Raw genomic sequence first — 21,258 nt, forward strand, 5'->3', positions numbered from 1 at the left:
TTGAATTCTTAATTCGTCAACAATCAAAAAGGAGTTTTGATGTCTTTGAAAAATTGTTGATAGGTTTGTATTGTTATCATGCTAATTCCATTACATTTGGCGTTGGGTAGAAATATAATATATGAAGCAAGAATCAAATAAGTTTAGAAATATTTGCGTAATGAAGATTCCAATATAGCTTAATAAAGTTCCTGAAATACTTCTTGCGTTCTCTACCCACATAATAATGTAAACAAGGTTGTATGAAGAAATCGATTAGGTGCGCGCGCCGCACCATCTTTGTCGTAGATATCTACTAATTGTAACGTGAGATTGAACGTGTACGTATAAAATATTGTCAGCTGGCCATAATTAACGAGGTAAGCGCTATTTATTTATTAGTACAATTTATAAGAAATATGAAAATATTTTTTATCCTTTCTATCTTTTTAATTTGCTTTTGATCGATTTTTGTACAAACGTAAAATATACTTATTTCATACGATAACAATATTTTTTAGAGACATGATATAAATAATCTTTATAGAATCTCATATTTCTAACTCTAATATGTGAATGACTGCAAATATAATTAGATTTTTAAGTTTACTTCCTACTGAACTGGTTTGGATTAATTTTAGTTTTCATGCGAGAAAAGTCGTCTATACAGATATAATATAATCCAGAGTCACAGCTAGTAAATATGAAAAAAAAAACATTCATAAATATAGTGGAATTATATTTTATACAATTTGAAATGGCAAATTAGCAGACGGTTCACGAAATGAAAAGTGGTCGCAATCATCTTTTAACAATTAGCACCATGAATATCACGGTATATTATATATACACTGTGACGTTCTGAATATTTAATTAAATTTAAATTTTAATATTATATTAAAAAAATCTACTTTATTGAAATAAAATCAGTGTGACATCAACACAGAACTTTTAACTGCATAAAGAATCATTGTAATCGACGGAGGATTGTTAAAAATATAGCATTACATATTTATCAAATCAAGCTACGAATTGGAAACCTCCTCCTTCAGTTCATTTAAAAATATTGATTAGTTTAAGTACCTACACCTAATTAATTGTACTCTATCTAATTTGTATAAGTACGTCTCTATTTCCTCTTGATTTTTTTTTAAGCAATACCCTTTTACAGTGCCGTTAAGGCACTGTCCTTAGAAAATTATTGCTTTAATTGTGTTTCTTATTTTTTTTTTCATTTACTTACAGTCATTATGCCTGGAGCCAGGCATAAAATACTCGGGCATGTATTGTCCGGGTTTTGCCATAAGATGAATCGTCGAAAACCGCTTTACGGCGATACTATGGACACACCACTCAACCGGTGCCTCACTACCTTCGACATCACTTTACTAGGTAAATAGAAAAAATATACCTATATTTAGTTCGCCAAGGACAAATTGTGATTTGAATTACAAGCAATTGTGTGTCTAGTAGTAAAGGTAAACTATGTTTTTTCCAATGCTATTTTTCTAGTTTTCCGATTGTATTTGTAAAAATAATTACAATCATGAGACTATCATAGGTATACCTAAATAAAGAGTAGCCGGGTTGTCATGCCCACCCTAGAATTGCCAAGTGCCCACTCCAGGATTAGAAGCGGAGCTTTTAGCTATGTGTAAAGAAAGACATGATTAAGAGTATTTTTTTGGTTCTGGAATATAATCTTAAATACGCTACAAACAATACAGGAGAAAATTTATAAATGTTGAAATAACTTTTGCAGTAAGTCTCTGCTTTCTTACTTCATAAACGACGTACCCTCTATAAAATCTTCCACCATGTGGCAAATAAGCATACGGCCCACCTGATGGTAAGCGGTTACCATAGCCTATGAACGTCTGCAGTACTAGGGGCAGTACAGGGTCGACAACGCGCGCGTTGTCGACCCTGAAGAAATCTCTTTTTTTTAAGAACCCCAAGTCTCTTGGAAAAACCTCGACAGAGAGTTCATTGCATAGCCTGAGCGTTCGTGGGAGAAAACATCTCTCAAACCGCGCCATACGGGGGAAAGGGATTGTTAGTAATGGGGATTTATCACCTCCATTACTAGCAATCTATCAGGTCGACCTCCACGTGGTTCCTCCTGGAAACCGTCGTGGGTAATTTTAGTGGAATTTATTACAGTGGGCTTTCATTTTCACCTAAAAAAAAAACCGCGCCGTACGCGGTTATCCAGGCTCTAAGGTATGGGGGTGAAATCCCTATCGATGGCAAGCTATCCGATGGTAAAAAGTAGCCGTGGGCACCATATTGAATTGATTGTTAATTATTAAGAAATTTTGAGTCGCTAAATTAAAATTGACGGATAATTGCCTCCCCATACATATAATTAGATTCTTAATTTCATTCACTAAGAATAAGTAAAAGTTTTAAATTTATAACCGTTTGTTATAGGTGTTGGACATATGGTAGGCACTGGCATTTACGTTCTGACTGGAACTGTAGCGAGTCGCATAGGAGGACCTGCGACGGCACTCAGCTTCCTTCTTGCTGGTGTCACTTCTACATTAGCGGCTCTATGTTACGCTGAATTCGGTACTAGAATACCTAGAGCTGGTAGTGCCTATGCTTATACCTACGTCAGTATTGGTGAATTTTGGGCGTTCATCATCGGTTGGAATATTGTTTTGGAGTATATAATAGGTAAGATTATTTACCTATCTACTTATTCTATAACTGGCTTATAATCAGAAATCCTAAGATAATATTTTTGAAAGAGGAATATTAATAGGTAATTCTTTTAAATCTTTCTATTTTCAATATTTATTACTTAAAAGCTACTAAGAAGTTTTTTATTAAATTAACATTACTGTTTTATTTCAGGTGCTGCATCGGTTGCTAGAGCATGGTCGGCTTATTTAGACACAATGCTGGACGGAGCAATTAGCAATGCTACAATATCTATTACGGGAGAACTACACGAAACGTTGTTCAGCACCTATCCAGACATTCTGGCATTTCTCATATGTATAGTTGCCTCTTTAATTCTTGCTGTTGGAGTAAAAACATCTGCCTATATCAACAACGGCCTAACAATTTTGAACTTACTAGTCATATCTCTTGTCATATTTCTCGGTTTTTATTACGCTGATTTTAATAACTGGTCTGCAAAGAATGGGGGGCTTATGCCATATGGATTTAGTGGCGTTTTGGCCGGAGCGGCAACTTGTTTTTATGCTTTTGTCGGCTTCGACAGTATTTCAGCATCGAGTGAAGAAGCCAAAGACCCATCACGTTCTATTCCTGTTGCAACTATGTTATCCATAGCTTTCGTGTCATTTGGATATATTCTTGTTGCAATTGCCTTGACATTAATGGTACCATACACGAGTATAAATCGCGAAGCGGCACTGCCAGCAGCTTTAGGTGCTGTGCACGCCGATTGGGCCAAATATGCAGTGGCAGTCGGTGCCGTGTGTGGAATGACAACAACTTTGTTAGGCTCCTTGTTTTCTCTGCCTCGTTGTTTATATGCTATGTCGGCTGATGGACTGTTATTTGGTTTTCTTAGTGATGTTAACAACAAATCACAAATTCCTATTTCGAATCTTATCATATCTGGATTATCATCTGCATTGATAGCTTTATTATTTGATTTAAATAAGTTAATTGAATTCATGTCGATCGGAACTCTTTTAGCCTATACAATTGTTAGTGCAGCAGTAATCATACTTCGATATCGACCTACGCCCTCTTTGGATGATAAAAGCTTTGGTGCACCTCAATTGGATTCTCCTTGGGATCGAGAAGATAGCTCAGCTACAGGCACTCCGGCGACTGATGGTGGCTCTTCTTCATCTGAGGTAATAACAAACTATTTATTCTACTTACTTAACATAGCGCCCACAAAGTTCTTTATTATATCTGTTAATACATATATAGAGCATACAATAAAATACACTTGTATATAAAATCTGAAGTAGGTATGTAGTTGGATAGCCTATTTTTTATTGTAACTAAGAGTTCGTTTAAGTGACTCCAAAAAGAGGTTTTCAAGTCGGAGGAACTTTTTCTTTAGTTACGCGATATCGTCACTAATACTGAACAGGTTGTTAATGATTTGTCTTGCAATTGATATAAATCATTATCGTGTTTTTTTTTTTTATGGATATTTGTTTTTCTTGCTACCTAAAATATACAAAATATACATATATAATTTTATTATAAACCCGTAATAAGTTTACCCTACTTACGACATAATGTCATTTCAGATGTTCGAAGCCCTTACGGTTGGTCGACTGCGGCCACAGTATGCGTGGCTGGAGCCCCTGGTAGGAGGCAGGGCCCCAGGAGCCGCAGTAACCGGTTGTGTCTACACATTCACCGTGGCCGCTGCTGCCCTCTGCGCTCACGAGCACTTCTTGTCGGAACCGGCTGGTCTCTGGGCATTACTTCCAGACTTCGTTCTCACATCAATTATGCTTTCTTGTAAGTTTGGCGAATATAATTGGCTTGTTAAGCTATCTACTTTTTTAGTTGTAATGAATAAGTTTTGTCGGGCGTCTTGCAAGATTTCATTTATAGAGGAAAACTGTCCTCCAACATATTATCATGGTTTTAGAATATTACAGCATATTCAGTGTACAGCTGTAGCGGAAATTCTCTATTCTATATTATATTAAATTATTACAATAAATTAAATAATAATAGTATACATTTTGCTCTCCCATTAGTTTAATATAATAAGATTTATGACGAATGGGAAATTTGGTCCTTCAAGAGAAAAAGTCCACCGTCTGCAAGTCAAGCCGTTATTCGTCAAATCATCCTACTTTCGTCGAGGAAGTAAAGTTTATAATAACTTACCGTCTAATGGATGATAATGGAATGGTACCCCCGCCCGCGGGGTAATACACTAACGGGGTACCAATGTGGAGTGATAGGTGAGGATGAAACAGGTCTGTTAGCCCACCGTGACAAATTTAACAATAAATCAATCACGATAGTTTCCAGGGGGAACCACGAGGAGGTCACTCAGGGTATATTGCTAGCAAGGGAAGCACTAATCGTCATTACTAACAATCCCTTCTCCCCCAAATAACTCACCGTTAGTTTCAAGTACCATAGCCTAGATTCAACTATATATTAGGTATTCGGGATGTTACATTATTTAAGTATAGTAATAATAACGTTATTTTACAGTCCTAGATTTAAAAATATTTCACTGTTTCAGGCTTACTGATAATCAAAGCTCACCAGCAAAGCCCGACTCGTTTGCCATTCCGAGTGCCATGTGTGCCCTTGATACCGGCCATCAGCGTAGTCATGAATCTAATGCTCATGATTAATCTCAAAGCACTGACATGGGCTAGATTCGCTATATGGATAACATTCGGTTAGTTATTATTATTACATAATATTTTTATTTCTATCATTTGCACGAAAACTTATTAATATAATAAAATTTTAACTAAACGATGTCTGTAGATGGGGATTTTAATAAGACCAATAGATACCAAAACAATAATTTTAGAAATTTTCTCTGCCTGTATGTTTGATCAGGAATCACACAAAAACTATTTTTTCATTGTTAAGATCCTAAAGGTCTAACTTGAAAACTGGTGTATGTAGGTTTATCTTGGTACCATCTAGAAGTAGTCTATTTCATTAGTTTTCCTACTTCTGAAATTCACGCGTGTGCGCAGTAACGAGTAAAACGCTACTTATAAATAAAAATCGTCAATCGTTTATTTTCTGCATTCAATGAAATATCTATTATGTAAGTACTGTGTATGTATTTACAAAAAAAGTATTTATCACTTAACTTATCAGTCGCCTAGTATCTATAATACAAGCTTTGATAACCCGTAACAGTTATTTAGGTATATTATTTATTTTATTATCTAATTATTTTTATTACTGTAGGCATGTAATATCTGAAGATTCCTAAATTTTGATAGCACTATTGCGAGTTTAAATATGTAACAAGTTTAGCGTCAAAATTATATAACCATTGTATAAGATCAAAATTAATTATCAATGGCATATGTATGGTGTATGCTACGGAGTATGAAGGATTAGAAAATCTTAATGTTCAATGATTTTGGTGCTGACAAATAGAGTAACATTAATACTAACTATATGTCTATGATATAATTTTGCAGGTTTACTTCTGTACTTCCTGTACGGGATACATCACAGTAAATTAGGCGAGGGTGTAGGGCTACTGTCGCGATCAGCCAGCGGCGGCGGCCATAGCGGTTGGGGGGCGGTGGAGAAGACGAGCGCGCTCGCCCGCCGCGTCGCACGACTCGGCCGCGGCAGCAAGAGCGACGACCGCAAACCGATCATATGCGACGACGACAGTGCACGGCGGGAACCGTGATTCTAACGAGGTTTTCACGTATACAGTTTGTTGGTTGCTTTCATGTAACATAATCTTTTGACTGCTCGATTTATTTGATTTTGTGGGTCAACTTCATATGGGCCCGTACATAAATTATGTTATACTTTAGAGAAAGGAGGGTTGTGTGTGTGTGTAAACAGTGCGATATCGTGTGATAAAGGAAAAAGGGGGAGAAGTCATAAGCTTCATACGTCACATAAATAAATATAAAATAAAAACCCTAAACATCAATTTGATCAAAAACTTTTAAAATATACCAATCTTTCAGTTAAAGATTGTTAAATTTTGTATCTTTCATCATCATCATATCAAATAATTATATAAATAATTTTGGGAGTGCTATTTAGATAAATTTAAGATTACAAAATATGAAATTACAGCAACAGGCGGGTTATGTCAGACACACACATATGTGATCTATGCGACAAGGACAGAGAAGACATTCTAAAAACCATGAAATTTGTATGACATAATTTGTGTATGATTCTAAATATGTAGTAACAGAAATATGTATTCAGAATATGTAGTATCATGTGAACTGCCTAACTTTAATTAAGTATCCTATTTATAATCTTTACAAATAAAAGAATTGAGATGTAAAATATCTGATATAAAGGTGGAAAGGAATAACTTTAATTTTTTGGATTTTGAAAAAAATAACCATAGAATATCTAATAACCAAGTACCAATAACTTCGGTTTCTGAATTAAAATTTTGATAAATGCGTATGGACCATTAAGCTCAAATTTTGAATTAACCAAAGTCGCACGATAATGCTTGGCTCTTGTTAAGAAGTCTGCCTGGTTAGAGTTAAAAAGTACAATTAAAGTTTAGATAGTTAATTATGAAAAAAAAAAAGACTACAACAGGCAGAAGATCGCGGCATTGTTATTCTTTACAAGGAAGTCTTCTTAATGAACAATTATTTTAGATTATTATACCACTTAATTATATTAAGGTGACTGGAACGAATTTACTTCATCCTTTTTATTCTATTGTGCCACAAAGATGGAAATAAACATTTTCTATATTAGTTTTATGAACACTAGACACAAAATTATTTATCGGTAGGCAGGCGCAATTGTAGTAGCAAGTAGAAACTAATTTTACTTCGTATCTATTATAACGTACAAAAAATACTTCGTATTTTTTACAATGAAGAGCAGGAACGTTTTAGAGTGCCAATAGATAAATATTCGTATGCAATTTAGTAAATTTATTATTATATTAATTTGAATTGAAGCTTATGTATAAAATGATCCTCTCTCAGGCTATATACGATAGTCCTAATATCTTTAATTTAAAATCAATATTAATACTCTAATCTACGCCAAAGAAAAAGCAGGATACATTCAGTAGCCTTTACACAAAAACCTGAACTACTAATAATTAATTTCGTCTGAGCAATCGTCTAGTTTTATAGACCGTATAGTTCGTTTATTTTATTTAGTATATCGTGTAGTTTATTCAGTATAAAATTTTATTTTTCCTAAGACTTCGGAAATCTTTTCTAATATTATAAATGTGAAAGTGAGTTTATTTGTTATGTTTTAATGCCTTAACCAATCACTTTGAAATTTTGTATATACGTAGTATATGAAATGGAGAAAGACATAGATTATTTATTATCACAGTTACTGCACATATCCCGATCACGTGGACAAAGTCGAAGGTGGTGGAAAAGCTAGTAGCCAGTAACTAATAGTTGCCCTATTTAAGATTTTGTTCCACTAAAAGCAGCTATTTTCATCATGAGTAAATCATTATAGAACCAAATATGATCGTAATCCCTTCAGACTGTTGAATTATCAAAATCAGTTCAGAATTGGTGAAGATATCGCCTAACGGAACAAAACAGACGAATTGAGAATCTTCTTTTATAAAAAAAAATTAAAATCTTGATGTCGCATCAGTATTTGTAGTAGTCTTACAGTAATTTTATTTTAATTATATTTGAGTACCTACCTTATAAACAGCAATTATGTAATATGCATAACACATCGATTTAAGTATGGATATAAAATCACGACAAATTTATTTCTTACGAGCATTATAGTGTTGAATAAAATAAATGGATAATAATCATTTTACATGGAAGAACCAACTAATCAGGTCTATTAATAATAACTTACTAATAGAAACAATTTCCACTCCATTATGTAGATGGAGCTGCCTTGCTATATAGAGTTATGTAAACATTTCATATATTGTGTACCTAGTCTTATATAATAGTAAGTATGTATGTAGATTGAATACTAACTAAACAAGTAAAACCTTTAAAATCTTAGCAATGTATGACAAATTATTATACGCAAAGTATGAACTACAAAGACTATTTATTTAAAGTATGTAGGTACTCAATTGTCACAGTAAACAACATTGCCATGTCAAAAAAAACAAGTATTTTGCTTTATTAATTAAAATAAAGATCTAGCACATACTGCGTAACTTTAATCTATTAACAATATGGAAACTAAACGGATATATCCAATGCAACCATATTAAAAAATGTTTTAAAATAATTTGTGCAACTAATGAATCATAAAACAGTAATAATATACGACCAAACTTCGTTTACTGATCTTTACAAAAGTACAATGTAATTTTCTAAAAAGTTATGGTCAATTATTATAATAAAATTGTAAAATAATGTTTATTAAAAACACAAGTACATATACATATTCATGATATATTTATATGAGAGAGAAACGTTAATAAAATGGTTTATTGCAAAGAAAGTTGTTTACGTTTGCAGTCAAGAAACGAAATAATGCTCATATAATATTTTTTGTATGTTTATATTAACAATAATTGAAGGCGTAGTGAAGAACAAATATTTGGCCGCATGTTCTAACTCATACTGTATAGATCGCGCAATTTATGGGTTTAAGGGTCACTAAGAAACGCAATAGAAATATGTAATTAAAACCAAGGAATGATATTCAAGATCATTAAAATTCTAAATGTATTCATATTTATAAATTGTTTTAGTTAAATATCTTATATTAAAATATATTATTTACTATTGTATTAAAAGGGCTTTATTGCGGAAATGTTGAGCACAAAAACTTAAAATTAACGTTCTTCCAAATCAAATCCATGCTCTGCTTATAATTCTTAATTTGAGTTTGTTTATTGTGTCAAATATAAATCTAGATATACCAAATATATTATTAGCACAGGCATTGGACAGACTATTTATATTGGTAAATTTATACACGAATTTGTCTATAGAAATATGTAATTAGATTCGTGTACAAATTTCACGATTGAAATGTGTATAGAAAGATTCTAAGGCATTGTTGTATATCCATCTATACATAGGTTTATTTTAAAATGTTGATGTGTACATAAAGAAATTATAACTAATACTGTTGTTTTATTCCCTGTATTTTAAGAAACAGGTATTTACAAATAAATTATATAGTATGAAACAAACACAGTTTGTACTATAATTAACATACATAAATATTATAAGTCAGTCATCATACACAACACAACATTCTAACCAATATACTAAGGATTAGTCAACAAACTATATATCACAACACCACACGCAGTGAACTAAACTATAAAAAAGGAGGAAACTAAGAAAGTTTAATACATAAAAGTTCAATGTCATGATGTTTGTTCACGCTAATATCCGAATGCAGTCAAACGATTTTAATGAAATTTTGTGTAGTGTTTGTCCCAATTTGAAAGATAGAATATCGGGATAAAAATAAATTAATGTTAGATGGTGGCAGAGGACAAATGTTTTCTGGATAAACTAGTATAATCATAATTAAAATCCACTTATATTTTTTTAAATATTTTATAGATGTAAACATTGTAAAGACCAGTCCTCCTGCTAATTTGCTACTTAGTTTCGTTAATGTAAAACAACAACGCAAAAATAATAAAATATTACAATTTATATTCTTCTTAGTTCGATTACAAAGTGCGTAAGTGTAACTTACGCCGAACTTTCAAATGGAGTTTCTACAATTTTGATATCTTTTTTTAATATACCATAGTTCCCTCTTTTTTTATAGTTAAGCATATGCACTCCTACATGACTATATCAAATAAGACAACTCGATTATTCCTACATACAATTAATGTTTCACTGGCAATAGTAGAGGAATGGTTCACTTCATATTTTTTTAACTCATAATTATTTGAAATGTAGGCTGCATTATTTATACATATTTACATCAATATAAAAAATGTATATACCTAAAGATTGAAGTAACTTGCCAAAATTGAGATGATTGCAAGACTCCTTCATGGCTTTACTTTACAGGTAGCATTTTCCTATTTTAGAGGAATGTATTACTTTCAGTCTTATCTGTTGAACCTACTGATCTGCCAGGCGGTAGCCGGTAATCGTTGGAGGCGGTTGATGGTTGGTCGCCCCCATTGCAACCACACAAAGCCTAAAATTAAGCAGATCACAGTCTCTATGTAGAAACCATCGATCCTAATATCGCATGTGCCGCCTTTTGATTTACACAGCTGGAAAAAAGGCAAAATAAAATTAAATAAGAAATAACTAATACTCAAGGAATAGGCACGGAGAACAAAGTCCATAAATAAATCTTTTATTTAACCCACTCTCAGTCTTATTTCATTCATTCGTACTGGTTTCGGAGACTCGTAACTTTTAACTCACATATGATTTGATTTATATGATTCATCATCATACATATCAGCCATTAACTGTCCACTGCTGAACATAGGCCACCCCCATAAGGAAAGTTTTGACAATAATTGTCAGGATTAACAGGCGGGTTGAAAAGCATAGTTTGGCTTTAGTGATAATTTAAATAGGGGCACTATGGGGGCAAATGCAGCCCATCCCTCAACCATTAAGATCCATTTGTCGCATCTTACAATATCCACAGGAAAGGAACGGGTGGCTTATTCTATGCCGGGACCACACGGCGGATGACAAACCACCGTGTGGTTATATTTAATTGCTAAATATTTTTTTTTTATTTTATTTATTTTCTCCACAAATTTTACAGACAAATACAGTTACATGAAAAAATACAACTATATATGTATAATTACAATATGCCTGCATTCTGTATAGATTTGACATTAAATATTAAATTGGTCATTGATAAGGGAATAGCGTAATTGTAAAGATAAACTATTTTTTTAAAGGAAATTTGCATAATGATAAAAATATCTACATAGTATTAGTAGATCACGTAAGCCATAGGAAAATTTTAATAAAACATTTGTTGTAATAAGATTTCAAACGCAACAAATAAATAACTAAAGTAGATATTTGTGTATAGCTTACACTTACCTCTGATTCTAATTGCGTTGAACAAGTATTATCATTAAGTTCTGATAATGAACAGGATTTAAAAGTCAAATGATCAATGGCCCAGAGTGCAAGTGTGTTGGGCCAGTTGGTTCCAAGGTTGGATACTGTATTTAGTAATGTCATGTAGGTACCGCCAACCGCTGGATCTGACACTTTCGCAAAAAATGCCATCACGGCCACAAACATACAGTATAGGCATGTCTAAAATAAAGAGACGAGATCAATAAAATAATTTATAAGCAAAAAAATGTTAGAAATGCGGACTCTTGAAGAGATTAGTTCTTTACAAGAAAGTAATATTAAGAAAGTAATATAAGGTCCTGTCAAATTTTTTAATTATTAGGTAACAAACGCAATATTTAATTAAAAAAAAAAGTAAAAACTTATGTAAACTTGTAAAGATGATGTTAATATTCATTATTATTAGAATATTACTAACCATATCACCGAGATTATCTACAGTTTAAAATTAGTGATTAAATACCTTTCTACCCAAAGGTTGTCTGGAAGAGATTGCTTAGCAATAAGACCGCCTTTTGTACTACACTATACGTATTGAAAATTGTTTTAACAAATCATGTTATGTTGGTGCAATAAAGTGTTAAATAAATAAATAAAAAAATATGCTAATTATAGATAAATAATATATAATGTAAGTGACTTACTTGGTGGAACACATATAACGTCATCAAAATGAAGAGGTAAGAGTATGATGGACCAGAATTTCCAAGTAAGCTCGGCGTGATTGCAACTAGAGCCGCAGCTAAGGGCCCCACTAGTAACCGCATGGGAAAAGCGCGAAGCCACAAGGATAATGGGGCAGGACCCGTAGTGTGTTTAGCAAGAATCTATGAAATAAAACAACAATTATATAATAAATGCTTACATTGACAAATTGGTTGGTTGGTTCTAGATAGTTATATATATTTAATATACAAAAACTGTCCATTTGCAATTGCAATGAGAATCAAAACCAATATTATGTAACAGTACAGTATTTAGTGTTTCTAATAATATCTTATTATCCTTATACTTGGAAGTTAGTATTTTAGCTATAAAAATTAATATATAGAAAAAAATTAACAAAATTAACCACTTACCACAGGCATTATAATCTGGACTGGTACTAGAGGCACGGCGAGTAAAGCTAAATCTTCTCGCGGTACTCCTGCTTCTACTAACTTTAATCCAGACACTGCATCACTAGCGCAAAAACCCAACTGTAAAAATAAATGCCTTAAAGTAAACATGATGTATCATTGTGATTCAAGCCAATGCACTGTCAAATACAAGTGTTCTAAAACTACAAAAATGTTTCAAAAGATCTGAGTTACCTGCATCCATTGACTTACTGCACATTTTAAATTTGCTGCTTTATTTCATTATGTTTCACACTAGATGACTACATATCTCTATGTGATTGCTAGGCAAAAACTTTTTTTTACACTTTTTATAATTTCTCTGAGTCTTATAAGTTATGTATGTACAGCTAGCATTATATGTATATGTAAATAAAAAAAAATAAAAACAGAGGTTTACAGTATTTACAGTATTAAAATCAATAATTTATTTACCTTGGCTGTAAATAACACCAAAGCCAATGTACGAACAGCTGGCAACTTCACAATAGTGTACAATTGCTTGTAAGCATTGACAATATCACTCATTCCTTTTACTTCACTTTCTCTAGTATTCACATCACTAGCTTCGTGTTTGAACAATGCAACAAATGTTGTTGTTACTATAAATATCCAGCCCCAAAAAAATAGAAAACTAGACAGTGTTACAAAACCATTATCTTGGGGGTCTGTGCGTAGATATTTGTTACAAAAGTATGGAGATTCAAGAGCTAAAAACAATACATAGCCAAGGAAAAACCCAGCTGTCTGTCCAACTGTATTGCAAGTAGATGCGTGACCAACATTACACCTGAAATAATAATTTTTAATATTATATTAATTTTTCTTTTTTAGAACACTATTCTAGCAGCTCTAAAGTGAATGGAACTGGTTTCATCACATTTGTATATGTAACATTCTTTTTTACATAAAAATTTTGTTAGCGGTAATTATGTATTTATTCAATTTATTTTTAATCTAAATATTTTAAATCAATATATTTTAAATGTAAAAAGAAAAATAAGGAAGTTTATTGCTGATTCACCACAGTAGCAACAGCATGTAAATATATAAAATTGCTCTAACTTGAATAATTTATTGTGATTTAATAAATAATAGATACAATTACTATAAGAACTGACTACATTTTATGTGGTAGAAAACTTACCTTTTTAACATTGTGAGGGCCCAGCCATCAACAGCTATATCTTGAGTTGCAGCCAAAAAATTAAGAAATAGAAATGATACTGTAAGAATCATCATTGATGGCGCTTCATGTTCTGATCCCAGCCAATTGGTAACACTACTTGACATGATGATCATCACAATACCAATTAAATATTGCACAGGTACAAGCCATGTTTTACGTCTACCAAATTTAGGCCAAAAGAGAGCATCTACAACTGGTGCCCATAATAATTTAACACTGAATGGCCAATTAACAAAACTAAATTCAGCCTGAAAAAAAATTAACACAAAATTTTCTATATAATTTTCTATAATAATTAGAAAATTACAAATATAGTATTTTAAATGTCATTTAGATAATGTGATTAAAAATTTGTTTTAATGGTTAAAATTTACTATGTTTTCAAATCAATTCTAAAAATGAAATATAATATATTTAATTCCTTTAAATATTATAATTCATTCATTCAACAAACAAAAAATATATATCATCAAACAAAAGCAAAATATATACATATTTATTACAAAAAAAATAAAAAAGGAAGTTGAAGCAGTGGTGTCAGGGGATACCAAAAAGTACTCAGCATAACTGCAGTAGTCCTAATCTGCCACTATAGTGATTTTTGGGTTTGGTATTAACATTTAGAATATCAATGTGAAATGTAAACAAAAGAAAAATGCTACTATTGGGTTATGCTAAACCAATTTGAATAAAAATAGTAACTTGAAAATTAAATAAGACAGATTTTGTGTGTGAATGGATAATATTTAGGTGGTTTAATTTTTAACATATTCTTACCTGTTGGGTGTATGTTATGCCTCTGTTTTGTAGTAACATAGGAATGGCTCCAGCCAAGCCTAAAGGAATACCTTGAAGAGTATAGAGAAATAACAAAACAGCAATGTTCAGTTCATCTCCTTTGATATTACTTCGGACACCTTCATTAATTATTTCACCATTTTCTAGCAACTCTTCCTTCTCCTCTGTTTCGTTACGTTTCCGTTTAGATACAGGCATAATTATCGCAATCAGCGCCTAAAAATATAGAAACTGTTTTAAAAAATACCTGCCAACACAACAAATACACGTCAGTGTTATTTTAAATCAATTATTTACCTTAATTTTAATGGAGCTGTAAAAATATTTATACAATATTGAATGAGATTAATAGTTCTTAATTACTTTTTTTCATATTTTGTTATTAATTTTATAGTTTATATAAAATTTATATTATTAATAAATACTTTTAATATTAATCGTAAAAATGTACAAGGAAAAATCGACCGTGACGTAAAACTTTTCCTAACCCTGGCAGATGACACAACTGCCCACAGACTAAAGAAACTGAAATACAGGCTTGTGATAGTCGGAATATCATTGTTAGAATGATGTTTTTGTATTAAACTATGTTATTAAACTATATTCCATTAAAGCAGATCATGGACAATTTGGCAATTAATCAATAATTGTAATTAATATAGTTAAGTTGAATAAATGTGTGCCTGTATTATTTAATAAATTAATATATTCGTTCATATAATAGCGGACCTAATATATAAGCTATATTACAAATTTTGATGAAGTTGTAAAATGAATTAAAATCTATTATACATTATAGTAGGAACAACAGTACCTACCATAGTTCCTACTATTTAACGATATGAACTAAAAATGAATTATAACAGTAATGACATGTTACGAAGATAAATAGTACTTGTACAGTAAAGTTATATATGTATCATGATTTGTAGTATGTGGTTTTCCCTTAAAATGTACTTTTAAACTAAAAATTATTTTTATTTATATTTATCTATTTATATGCTTTTGTACATTCACTAATAATATAGATATTATAACAAATGGCGGACTAATTCCTTAAAGGGATTTCTTCCAATCAACCTTAGGAACCTGGAAAGATAAAATGTCAATTTATTTGAGTTTTGAAGGCATAGATAGTCTGCATCATTCTGGTATCATCTGGGAAGACATTTCAGAGTCTAGCAGCTTGCACTGTTCTACACAAAGGATTTGGTGTAGAAGTGAAAGTTGTGGATAGGTAATTCCAATGTATGAAGTTTTAGACAACACACACGAGAATCAGTAATTCTAAAGGAAAACCACTGTCGGAGGTAATCAGGGATCAAAGGGTCAAACAAAATCTTACAAGGTTAAGATGTGCATATTGTATCAGTACCTTATTAGGAGCTACCTGAGTTGCTTGCGGTAGCTGGAGACATGGTCATATTTGCGCAAACCAAAAACATACCTGACATATTAATTAATGTAATTGTAATCATGTTATATCTACAAATAGGGCTATTTTTCTTATATGCATATAATACATATATTCTTTAAAATTGAATACGAGTTTTTTTTTTTAGATATCATTTGATTCGAGACAAAGAGAATTTTTATTATTCCTCTATCAAAAAAAGGAGGTTTTAAATTGTAGTAAAGTAACTAAATATAGATAATTGTTTTATTGTTCATATTTTTTTTGTAAAATTTAAAAATTTTATTTTATGGAAAAGCTAAGTTTTTTATAGCAACTGTCAATATATATATATATATATATATATATAAGATAGAGGCATATATAGATGTAGTAGAACGTTTTGGACACTTATCATTTTCTTTTTCCTTTTTTTTTTTTATATAATTTTTATTCTGTTGTTACTTTGAAAAGGTAACATGCGAATGAATTTTATTTTTCAGTTTCCGTTAATATAAGGCTGGTGCCGACTTTTATAACGTAGTGATTACTTTTTAAAATACATTTTGACATTGACATATGTTTGGCATTTGATATTATTGGCTTGAAAGTTATAAATATTTATTAAAATTTAATTTGTACCATATAGGAAGTCGTATAGGTATTTCTTAGTATAGATATCTTACCCGCAAATTCTATTCATATTCGGTTTACGAAATTTTATTATTTTTGACGTTGACAGTGTGTCATTATTGTTTTATCACGTAATTATTTTGTTCAGAAAATTATTATTTAGTGCATCAACTCATAGATGAAATTAAAGAATTGATCAAAGCAATTTTGCAGTGTTACGTTATTTCGTGTCTAGAATAAGATGAGCTATTTGTTATAAATAAGATTATTAATAATGAGTCGCAAATGTTTTTTGAGATGTATGCTGGATTTACATGAGCCCATAAAATTGTCTCACCATGTTGAGACGGTTGTAGGCCGTAGTAAGATTACTAAAATAAAAGATCAGTCTTGTTCCCGACAGCAACGTGAGTTTCACAAATCATAAAATAAAAAAAAAGTATTAAATTAAAAAAAATATCACACATATTTGCTAAGGGTATCCAGTGACCGATTATTTTTGTAAGTGGATACCCTTTCATAAGTTATTAGTTATAAAACATAAGTTTTAAATATTTATGAAAAAATACAGTTTATAGACCATTTCTACAATTGAAACAATGCATATTCTATGAATTTAATTAGTAGTTACCCTTCATTATCATTTTACTAGAACAAACATCATGACAAAATAATAAGTGTTATTTATTCAAAATAAATCTGTTACAGTTACTTTAAAAGCAGATTGTGATAGTTGCTTAGTTGAAGTCAAACAGTTGGGAGTCAATTCTTCTGGTTTAGATGGATTTGCTTTAAAAAGAAATGAGGTTTATAAAGTTGGCCATGGTTCTAAAATTGAGATATTATTAAATAATTATTTTCATATAATTGAGTTTAGTCCACCTCCTGATTTATGTGAACAATCAATAAATAATAATAAGAGAAAATATGAAGACAATGAATCTACACAATGTAAAAGACAAGCAATGGAAAACAAATTAGATGCTAGCAATAACTCCAATGTGGATGAAAATTTAGAGGATGTTTGGGAAGAGATTGATAAAGGCGAATTATACATATACACATCAAAGGGTGTAAAATCAAGTAAAAAAATAGCTGCATTTGATATGGATGGTACTCTGATTAAAACTAAGTCTGGTAAAGCACATCCAGTAGATATTAATGACTGGGAAATTGCACTTCCTGTTGTATCACAAAAGCTAAAAGAACAGTTATTGGATGGGTTTAGAATAGTTATATTTAGTAATCAGGCACCAATAGGAAAAGGGAGAGTTAAAATAGAAGACTTCAAGAAGAAATTTGAGAGTATAGTACTTAATTTAAATATTCCAGTTCAAGCATATTTTGCAACTGGTAAAGGATTTTATAGAAAACCAGCAACAGGAATGTGGAAATATTTAAATGAACAGGTAATGGTATAGTTTATTCAAAAAACAAGATTTTAGGCATTAGATTTTTTTTTATCTTTTGTTTATTGGTTCTTATTTAATCTGAGATCGATTGTGAGTATAAATATAAAAAAGACATATTTTTCTAATTGTTTCAGTCGAGTACAATCATAAATTTATTTTGAATTCTACCTCTAAATTTTTTAATATGAATATATTACACTAATCGAAATATATTCGTAAAGATATTGCTTAGATAAAAAGTGATGCTTTATAAGTTTTATATCATACCATAGTGTCGAAACTTATTGTACTATTTTGTTAGTATTTTTTTCATTATTTTAATCTCAAATATTTAATTCAATGTTTATCATTTTTACTATAATTGCTCAAATTAACTAAAAGTATTATTACAAGTTTTTATGTGAGTTGTAGTTATATTCAAATTATTTTTGCTCACATTGAAAGGATCTTGGTTTTATAGTTTATGTTATTATTACTTTAATAACAGTATTTAAAAATACACTTTCATTATTACATGGTGTGCAAAAGTATAAATAAATAGTAATTTTATTTTTAGAAGAATGATGGTCTGGAAATTGATATGGATCAAAGTTTTTATTGTGGAGATGCTGCAGGCAGAGTTGCCGGCTGGGCGCCAGGCAAGAAGAAAGATCATTCCATGGCCGATAAGTTAATGGCAGAAAATTTATCACTAAAATTTTACACACCTGAACAATATTTTCTTGGTCATTCTATCAATAATGTACCTTTTGAGAAACCTGATTTTATACCTAAAAAAATTACAGCAGAACCCTTTAATGATAAACTCATTAGTAAAGAACAAGAAGTAAGTATTAAGATGCCAATTAATGTAACATATTTCACATTTATAATTTGTACAAGTATTTATCATTTTACAAGTTTTCATATTTCTTTCTAATATTGCAGATTTTAGTTCTAGTGGGATTTCCTGGTAGTGGTAAATCATTTTTGGCTAAACAAATAGAGAAGAAATCTAATCACCAGTATGTGGCTGTGAGCCGAGATGTACTTGGTTCATGGCAGAAGTGCGCAGCTGAAGCTACGAAATTTTTACAGGTACATATTGCAATAGCAAATATAGCAATCTGTAGCTATGTTCGGTTATGTTTATTTATATACTTTTTAAGTATACTTTTTATCTCAAAAAGTCTGCCAAGTGCGAGTCAGACTGACGCACCGAAGATTTCGTATAAATGTAAATAAAATTAATTAAAATTGCAAATAATTTTTTATGGTGTAACTACAAGTTTACGTTTTTTGGATTTTTCCCTTTACACTCGTGTTGTACGACATTGCTAATTGTCAAATCTCATGATTCTAGGTCATCTGGAAGTACCCTATAGGTTTTGATTCTTTTACAAATGTCAGAATATATGCTGTAAATGGCTGTATCTTTTGATTGCGTTGGCATTTGATTTTTCCTAACTTCAAGTGTGGACAGACAGACAGTCAATAAAATGATCTTATAAGTGGTCCTTTTTTCTTTTAAATAACCCTATTGCAGCTCATGAGCAATACAATGATAGATATTTTTAATTAATAAAAAAATTTAAAAATAATTTATTATAATTCTGTTGCATCTCATCAGTTTAACTAAGTAAAAATGTTTCTTAATGTATAGTTTTATTCTGTCAAAATAAAACCACATTTCCTTTTTTAAATTACATAGAAAGGAAAAAGTGTGATAGTGGACAGTACCAATCCAGATGTAGAATCACGTGGACGTTGGACATCGCTTGCTAACCAGATGAAGGTGGAATGTCGTTGTGCGAAAATGGCGACTACAATATCTCATGCAAAACACAACAATAAATTTAGAGAACTTATGAAATTCAAGCATGTACCAGTTAATGATATTGTATTCCATACCTACAAGTAAGTACTATGTTTGTAAGTATGGACTGTTGCTTGTTAGAGGAAGCCATGTAGCTTATTATAGTTGACATTTTATTTTATCATATATATCAAATATCATCTTTCACGTAGATTTGAAGATTTTCAACAAGACCTAGAGAAATTTCTTATATATTTAATTGGCAGTTAATTAATTAAGTAGATCGATTTATTATTTCAAAAGTGCTATAAAAAGAAATTTTTGAAAGTAATCTATTATGGTACTATTTTATTATGCACCTTAAAACGGAAAACAAGCTGACGGACTAACTTATGGAAAGTGGTCACCATAGCCTAAAGATATGAACAGTATCATGGACATAATAGAGTATTCTGTGCCACTCATAAATACTCATGATACTCTTTATGCGTTGTTATTTCTGAGGACTAAGGTGTTGTGTCTTTGTGTTAGAGGTGGGTAATATATAGAAATATCTATATATTTTAGTTTTTATACAATATCTATATATTAGTCCAATAAAGAATATGTTAAATATTTATTATCCAATATTTAATGTCAAAACTTTATCGAAATTAATATAGATATGTGACCGGTACGGATGATATCGAAATGGATCTGCCATCAATGTCCAAAAGAACCCACTATATAGATATTGCAGTAATACCTTTATCCATTCATGCCTACTCTGTACTCTGTAATTTCATTGTTATAACCCACCCTTGAAATCGAAACATAGCCATGTAAACACAACTGCTTTACGACGGAAATACGAATAGGACAGAGGTAAACAGATAATTTTAAAAGTGTCTCTCTCGTATAGCCTGTTAATTTTATGTTATGCAGGCGGTAAAGTGGGGGTATGAATTTATGCAACGTATTTTATATGTATAATAAGTATATATATATATTTAATAATAAATAATATAAGCCATATACTTCTTTCTAGAAACAAATTTACTAATCCATCACCAAAAGAAGGTTTTAAAGAGGTGATTGAAGTGAAATTTAATCCGTGTTTTGAAGATAAAGAAGCAGAAAAAATATACAAAATGTACCTACTGGAAAAGTGAAGTTCGAAATTGTAATTAAATAAAAAACTGTTATATAAGTATTTAGTCGTTTTTATTATATGTA

General features: G+C 31.0%; 3 protein-coding genes across 3 annotated transcripts; 2 read left to right on the forward strand and 1 right to left on the reverse strand.

Moving 5' to 3' along the window:
• Positions 1-255: 255 nt before the first annotated feature.
• LOC113520655 (cationic amino acid transporter 4) lies at positions 256-9,733 on the forward strand. Its single transcript, XM_031910124.2, has 7 exons — positions 256-359; positions 1,225-1,371; positions 2,413-2,661; positions 2,842-3,821; positions 4,230-4,446; positions 5,192-5,353; positions 6,123-9,733. The coding sequence occupies exons 2-7, from the start codon at positions 1,230-1,232 to the stop codon at positions 6,341-6,343; spliced, it is 1,971 nt and encodes a 656-aa protein (XP_031765984.1). The 5' UTR covers positions 256-359; positions 1,225-1,229; the 3' UTR covers positions 6,344-9,733.
• On the reverse strand, positions 9,724-15,316 carry LOC113520645 (acetyl-coenzyme A transporter 1). The gene is made up of 8 exons (XM_026906039.3): positions 15,108-15,316; positions 14,790-15,026; positions 13,971-14,260; positions 13,259-13,613; positions 12,785-12,904; positions 12,350-12,532; positions 11,664-11,885; positions 9,724-10,861 (listed from the first exon to the last, which is right to left on the reverse strand). The coding sequence occupies exons 2-8, from the start codon at positions 15,006-15,008 to the stop codon at positions 10,691-10,693; spliced, it is 1,560 nt and encodes a 519-aa protein (XP_026761840.1). The 5' UTR covers positions 15,009-15,026; positions 15,108-15,316; the 3' UTR covers positions 9,724-10,690.
• A 1,554-nt stretch (positions 15,317-16,870) lies between these two features.
• On the forward strand, positions 16,871-21,235 carry LOC113520538 (uncharacterized protein F21D5.5). The gene is made up of 6 exons (XM_026905898.3): positions 16,871-17,243; positions 17,545-18,245; positions 18,805-19,074; positions 19,176-19,325; positions 19,939-20,144; positions 21,071-21,235. The coding sequence occupies exons 1-6, from the start codon at positions 17,111-17,113 to the stop codon at positions 21,192-21,194; spliced, it is 1,584 nt and encodes a 527-aa protein (XP_026761699.2). The 5' UTR covers positions 16,871-17,110; the 3' UTR covers positions 21,195-21,235.
• The last annotated feature ends 23 nt before the right edge of the window (positions 21,236-21,258 follow it).

The sequence above is a fragment of the Galleria mellonella genome, unplaced genomic scaffold (genome assembly GCF_026898425.1).
Source record: "Galleria mellonella isolate WM207_F2 unplaced genomic scaffold, CSIRO_AGI_GalMel_v1 utg36, whole genome shotgun sequence".
In the NCBI taxonomy this organism is placed as follows: Eukaryota; Metazoa; Arthropoda; class Insecta; order Lepidoptera; family Pyralidae; genus Galleria; species Galleria mellonella.